At 33.9% G+C, this 7,138-nt stretch overlaps 1 protein-coding gene across 2 annotated transcripts in view; it reads left to right on the top strand.

The window, feature by feature from the left end:
* The window catches only part of LOC128696429 (dipeptidase 1), a 113,146-nt gene that overhangs the window by 24,925 nt on the left and 81,083 nt on the right, over window positions 1–7,138 (top strand). For both annotated transcript variants that reach the window (XM_070080095.1, XM_070080094.1), the window contains exon 2: window positions 2,024–2,195. In XM_070080095.1, the coding sequence (XP_069936196.1) occupies window positions 2,026–2,195 (170 nt within the window). In that variant the 5' untranslated portion in view covers window positions 2,024–2,025. The remainder of the gene's footprint in view (window positions 1–2,023; window positions 2,196–7,138) is intronic.

Below are 7,138 nucleotides of genomic sequence, written 5' to 3'. Positions count from 1 at the left end.
TCTCACCCAAAACTGAAAATTATTCCATTTCACCACACATGACGAAGCATTCCAGCCATGTTAGCAGAACATAGACGCTAAAAATTCCGTATAACACATGCACTGCCTGTCTAGAATAAACACTGATTTATTTATATAAACAGGTGTTGTGAATTTACCTCTGTGTATGTGTGTGTGTGTGTGTGTGTGTGTGTGTGTGTGTGTGTGTGTGTGTGTGTGTGTGTGTGTGTGTGTGTGTGTGTGTGTGTGTGTGTGTCGAATAGGTGAGCTCACTTAAAATTAAGTCCTTTCTAAAATTTTCTTTGAAACGTTTTAAGATATATTTTTTCATTTATGTTAATGTAAAAATTAATAATTTTATACCAAAAAAACTTAGAAAACTTACCTAACCTTATTATAACAAGCGCATTTTAATTTAGCCTAATCCAACTAAATATATTTTAGATAAATTTTCAATAATTTAATAATAAACAAAGACAATGAAATATGTTTTTTTTCGTTAGGTTCAGAATGATTTTTGCGAAAGTATTGCATACACAAATTTTTGTTTGCCATATTCGGCAAGAAGAACGTTGCTATTTAAAGCCAAAATAACAAGTTTTACCTATTGGGCACGACACACACACAGGATGAGGGATCCCCAGTCCAGTTATAGAGGTGGTACCTCCCTATATTTTATATATATATATATATATATATATATATATATATATATATATATTATATATTTATATATATATAGTATCTATATATATATATATATATATATATATATGTCGTGCCGAATAGGCAGAATTTGCGATCTTGGCTTAAATAGCAACGCTCATCTTGCTATATAGGACAAGCGAAAATTTGTGTATGCAATAATTTCGCCAAAATCATTCTGATCCTAACGAAAAAAAATATATTTCACTGTGTTTGTTTAGTATTAAGTTATTATAAACAAATCTAAAACATATTTAGTTGGGTTAGGCTAAAATAAATTGTTCTTGTTATAATAAGGCTAGGTAAGTTTTCTAAGATTCTTTTGGAGCAAAATTAAAAATTTTTGCATTAACATTAATGAAAAAATATATCTTTAAACGTATAAGAGAAAATTTTAGAAATGACTTAATTTTAAATACGTTCTTGCTAATTGACAAGTTTTACATATTCGGCACGACATATATATATATATATATATATATATATATATATATATATATATATATATATATATATATATATATATATATATATATATTTATATATAAACACTGATCTCTGTCCGAAGGAGACTCGAACCTACGAACCTTGGAACAAGGTACGCAGTGCTTTACCATTCTCACCACACTGGACCAATACCGTAGCGCCCAGGCCACGCTAGACGTTGATCCAAGGCAGCCAGCTTTCAGGGAGAAAGCTTACAGCTTTTCATCTCATTCCCTGTATGCATCGACCAACTAGAGATTTTAACAATGCAAGGAATTCTCAAGAGCAGGCGAAATATACACAAACACTGATCTCTGGCCGAAGGAGACTCGAACCTACGAAGTGGTGGTGGTGGTGGTGATCCAGTGTGGTGAGAATGGTAAAGCACTGCGTACCTTGTTCCAAGGTTCGTAGGTTCGAGTCTCCTTCGGCCAGAGATCAGTGTTTGTGTATATTTCGCCTGCTCTTGCGAACTCCTTGCATATGCACACACACACACACACACATATATATATATATATATATATATATATATATATATATATATATAGGGAGGTACCACCTCACTGTTTCGTTCTGTGTAGAGCTTTCGTCATGACTTGACGAAAGCTCTACAGAGCTCGAAATATTGTCTTCCACTGGTTAACGCACTGACACGCGTATTTTTTTTTTCTTTTTTTAATTTACGCGACTCAAAGTTGACAGTTGATGACCATACTGATTGTGGTTGACGCTGACGATGTGTCTCCTGACGGGCTAATGATGTTTCGCGTCAAGGATACAACACCCAGTCAGCGCACCTAACCTGGCAATGTATTCCGCTGTTCCTCAGGTATGTTGAGTGTGGGTGGCGAGGCGGCGGTGGTGGTCATGTGGGTGCTGACAGCAGCGAGGGCGAGGTGTGAGGCCAGCCCACTCCCGGTCAGGGTCTCGCCACAAGCAACTCACCAAGAGAGACTACAAGCTGCCCACCACCTCCTGGCCCACTCACCACTCATCGACGGGTGGGTTCCCTCCTGGTGTACACTTGGATGTATGTATGTATAAGTGTATATACGTACATATTCTTTCATATATAATATAATCCAAATTTATGACATAGTGGCTATTATATATATATATATATATATATATATATATATATATATATATATATATATATATATATATATATATATATATATATATATATATATATATATATATATACGAACGAGTGGTATTTAATCAGTAACAAAATAAGAACATTGCGACTAGCCGAGGATTCGAACCTATGTCGTTTTGGCCCACCTCATGGTGAACGAAAATCACACGATGCTCTATCCCACGGAACCACGCAATCCTACAAGAATCAAGCACCCAGCAGAGTTAGGTGCTTTACCTTGATCCGAGGACATACAGTGGTGTGGATACCTCTGAGCTAATTTCATTTTTACTCCCCGTTTGATGTACAAGCCTCCACATGCTTGATTCTTGTAGGACTGCGTGGTCCCGTGGGCTAGAGCGTCATGTGACTTTTGTTCACCATGGGTTTGAATCTTCGGCTAGTCGCGGTTTTGTTGATTAAATACCACTCGTTCGTGGTCACAATAATATATATATACTGTTCGTGGAGGCTAGTATACCAAACGGGGAGTAGAATGAAATTAGCTCAGAGGCGTCCACACCACCGTATGTCCTCGGATCAAGGTAAAACACCTAGCTCTGCTGGGTGCTTGATTCTTGTAGGATTGCGTGGTTAAGTGGGATAGAGCGTCATGTGATTTTCGCTCACCGTGAGGCGGGCCAAAACGACATGGGTTCACATCCTCGGCTAATCGCAGTGTTGTTATATATGTATATATATATATATATATATATATATATATATATATATATATATATATATATATATATATATATATATATATATATATATATATATATATATGCAAAACAACCACTGTGAAAGAATAGAGAAATTTCCAGCGCTTTCGTGACTACTCACATTATCAAGGAACAATGAAAGTAATGCATCAGAGGTAGGCATATAAAGGGTCTAGACTACACCTCAGTATCAGATCCCACATCAAAGCAACACCTGACGCACGACTCATAAGAAAGGGAACACTGTAGCAGGCCCGCTGGCCCAACTAGACAGGTCCTTCACACAACCCACAAACAAACTATGCTATCCAAGAATTAAGAATTTTAAAATTTATTATTTGTCCAATGTATTATTAAATTCTTCGCAAATTCTATTAATTATAAATGGATCTAATTTATATAAACCAAAGGAAATATTCATATTATTGTCAAAACTGCTTTTTATGAAACAAGATTCAATTATATTCCTGTCGACCATGGACTTGCTTGATACTACTTTCTCAACTTTTTGAAAATCAATTGGATGGTTAAAATCTCTCACATGAATAAATAGAACATTGGAATCTTGTCCAGTTCTAATGCTATATTTATGTTGTTTTAATCATAGTTCGAGACTTTTACCAGTTTGACCGTAATAAACTTTATCGCAAATTTTACAAGGAATCTTATAGACACATCCATCAGCATTTTGGGGGGAATTCTTTATCAAAAGTTTTTTTTTACTGTATCAAAATACAACTTTAATATTAAAAGTCTTAAGAAGAGAAGGCATATCAACCAAGTTTTCATGGTAAGGGAGAACCAACATATTTTTAGTTGAATAAGGCTGGTTGTCCCTTTTTGGATTGTAAAATGTATTTCTAGCAATTTTAAAAGATTTATCAATTACATTTCTTGGGTATTTTAAATCATTACCTATTTCATAAATTTTGGATATTTCCTCATCTATGAACTCAGGACTACAAATTCGTAAAGCTCTCAAAAACATTGATGAGAAAACAGACAATTTAACTCTATCTTGATGTGAAGAATAATAGTGGACATAGGAACAGTTATTTGTAGGTTTTGTGTAAATTTTAAATTTGAATTCATTATTACCTTTAATAATTAAAACATCTAGAAAAGGCAATGAGTTATTTTCTTAAAATTCAACAGTAAAGTTTATAGAATGGGCTAAGCTATTTAATTTGTCAAGAAAATGGTGTATATCTACATTCTTGGGCATAAGACACAAAATATCATCAACATATCTGAACCATTTAGCTCTATTAGGGAGGATTGTGTTAAGCAACCTTGTTTCAAAAAATTCCATGTATAGGTTACTAAGAACAGGTGAAAGAGGTTTTCCCATTGCCATACCAAACTTCTGAGTGTTGTTTTTAACATTAAAAACAACATAGATTTAGTTGATAAATTAAGCATTAGAACTGGACAAGATTCCAATGTTCTATTTATTCATGTGAGAGATTTTAACCATCCAATTGATTTTCAAAAAGTTGAGAAAGTAGTATCAAGCAAGTCCATGGTCGACAGGAATATAATTGAATCTTATTTCATAAAAAGCAGTTTTGACAATAATATGAATATTTCCTCTGGTTTATATAAATTAGATCCATTTATAATTAATAGAATTTGGGAAGAATTTAATAATACATTGGACAAATAATAAATTTTAAAATTCGTAATTCTTTGGTAGAATAGTTTGTTTGTGGGTTGTGTGAAGGACCTGTCTAGTTTGGCCAGCAGGCCTGCTGCAGTGTTCTCTTTCTTATGAGTCGCGTGTCAGGTGTTGCTTTGTTGTGGGATGTGATAGTGAGGTGAGGTCTAGACCCATTATATGCCTTCCTCTGATGCATTACTTTTATTGTTCCTTGATAATGTGAGAAGTCACGAAAGCGCTGGGAATTTCTCTATTCTTTCACAGTGGTTGTTTTGCATATATATATATATATATATATATATATATATTTTTTTTTTTTTTTTTTTAGTCCGGCCTGCCGGTTTCCCTGAATCCCTTCATAAATGTTACTTTGCTCACACTCCAACAGCACGTCAAGTATTAAAAACCATTTGTCTCCATTCACTCCTATCAAACACGCTCAAGCATGCCTGCTGGAAGTCCAAGCCCCTCGCACACAAAACCTCCTTTACCCCCTCCCTCCAACCCTTCCTTGGCCGACCCCTACCCCGCCTTCCTTCCACTACAGACTGATACACTCTTGAAGTCATTCTGTTTCGCTCCATTCTCTCTACATGTCCGAACCACCTCAACAACCCTTCCTCAGCCCTCTGGACAACAGTTTTGGTAATCCCGCACCTCCTCCTAACTTCCAAACTACGAATTCTCTGCATTATATTCACACCACACATTGCCCTCAGACATGACATCTCCACTGCCTCCAGCCTTCTCCTCGCTGCAACATTCATCACCCACGCTTCACACCCATATAAGAGCGTTGGTAAAACTATACTCTCATACATTCCCCTCTTTGCCTCCAAGGACAAAGTTCTTTGTCTCCACAGACTCCTAAGTGCACCACTCACTCTTTTTCCCTCATCAATTCTATGATTCACCTCATCTTTCATAGACCCATCCGCTGACACGTCCACTCCCAAATATCTGAATACGTTCACCTCCTCCATACTCTCTCCCTCCAATCTGATATTCAATCTTTCATCACCTAATCTTTTTGTTATCCTCATAACCTTACTCTTTCCTGTATTCACCTTTAATTTTCTTCTTTTGCACACCCTACCAAATTCATCCACCAATCTCTGCAACTTCTCTTCAGAATCTCCCAAGAGCACAGTGTCATCAGCAAAGAGCAGCTGTGACAACTCCCACTTTGTGTGTGATTCTTTATCTTTTAACTCCACGCCTCTTGCCAAGACCCTCGCATTTACTTCTCTTACAACCCCATCTATAAATATATTAAACAACCACGGTGACATCACACATCCTTGTCTAAGGCCTACTTTTACTGGGAAAAAATTTCCCTCTTTCCTACATACTCTAACTTGAGCCTCACTATCCTCGTAAAAACTCTTCACTGCTTTCAGTAACCTACCTCCTACACCATACACTTGCAACATCTGCCACATTGCCCCCCTATCCACCCTGTCATACGCCTTTTCCAAATCCATAAATGCCACAAAGACCTCTTTAGCCTTATCTAAATACTGTTCACTTATATGTTTCACTGTAAACACCTGGTCCACACACCCCCTACCTTTCCTAAAGCCTCCTTGTTCATCTGCTATCCTATTCTCCGTCTTACTCTTAATTCTTTCAATTTTAACTCTACCATACCATATATATATATATATATATATATATATATATATATGTATATATATGTATGTATATATATATATATATATATATATATATATATATATATATATATATATATATATATATATATATATATATATATATATATATATATATATATATATATATATATATATATATATATATATATATATATATATATATATATATATATATATATATATATATATATATATATATATATATGTCGTGCCGAATAGGCAGAACTTGCGATCTTGGCTTAAATAGCAACGTTCATCTTGCTATATAGGACAAGCGAAAATTTGTGTATGCAATAATTTCGCCAAAATTATTCTGAACCTTACGAAAAAAATATATTTCACTGTGTTTGTTTAGTATTAAATTATTGTAAACAAATCTAAAATATATTTAGTTGGGTTAGGCTAAAATAAATTGTTCTTGTTATAATAAGGTTAGGTAAGTTTTCTAAGATTCTTTTGGAGCAAAATTAAATTTTTTTACATTAACGTTAATGGAAAAAATGTATCTTTAAACGTATAAGAGAAATTTTTAGAAAGGATTTAATTTTAAATGAGTTCTTGCTAATTGACCAGTTTTGCATATATATATATATATATATATATATATATATATATATATATATATATATATATATATATATATATATATATATATATATATATATATATATATATATATATGTATATATACGTACGTACATACATATATATATATATATATATATATATATATATATATATATAT

Source organism: Cherax quadricarinatus, unplaced genomic scaffold (assembly GCF_038502225.1).
Source record: "Cherax quadricarinatus isolate ZL_2023a unplaced genomic scaffold, ASM3850222v1 Contig145, whole genome shotgun sequence".
In the NCBI taxonomy this organism is placed as follows: Eukaryota; Metazoa; Arthropoda; class Malacostraca; order Decapoda; family Parastacidae; genus Cherax; species Cherax quadricarinatus.
The sequence above is the reverse complement of the archived record's forward strand: the minus strand, read 5'-3'. Positions and strand labels throughout refer to the sequence as shown.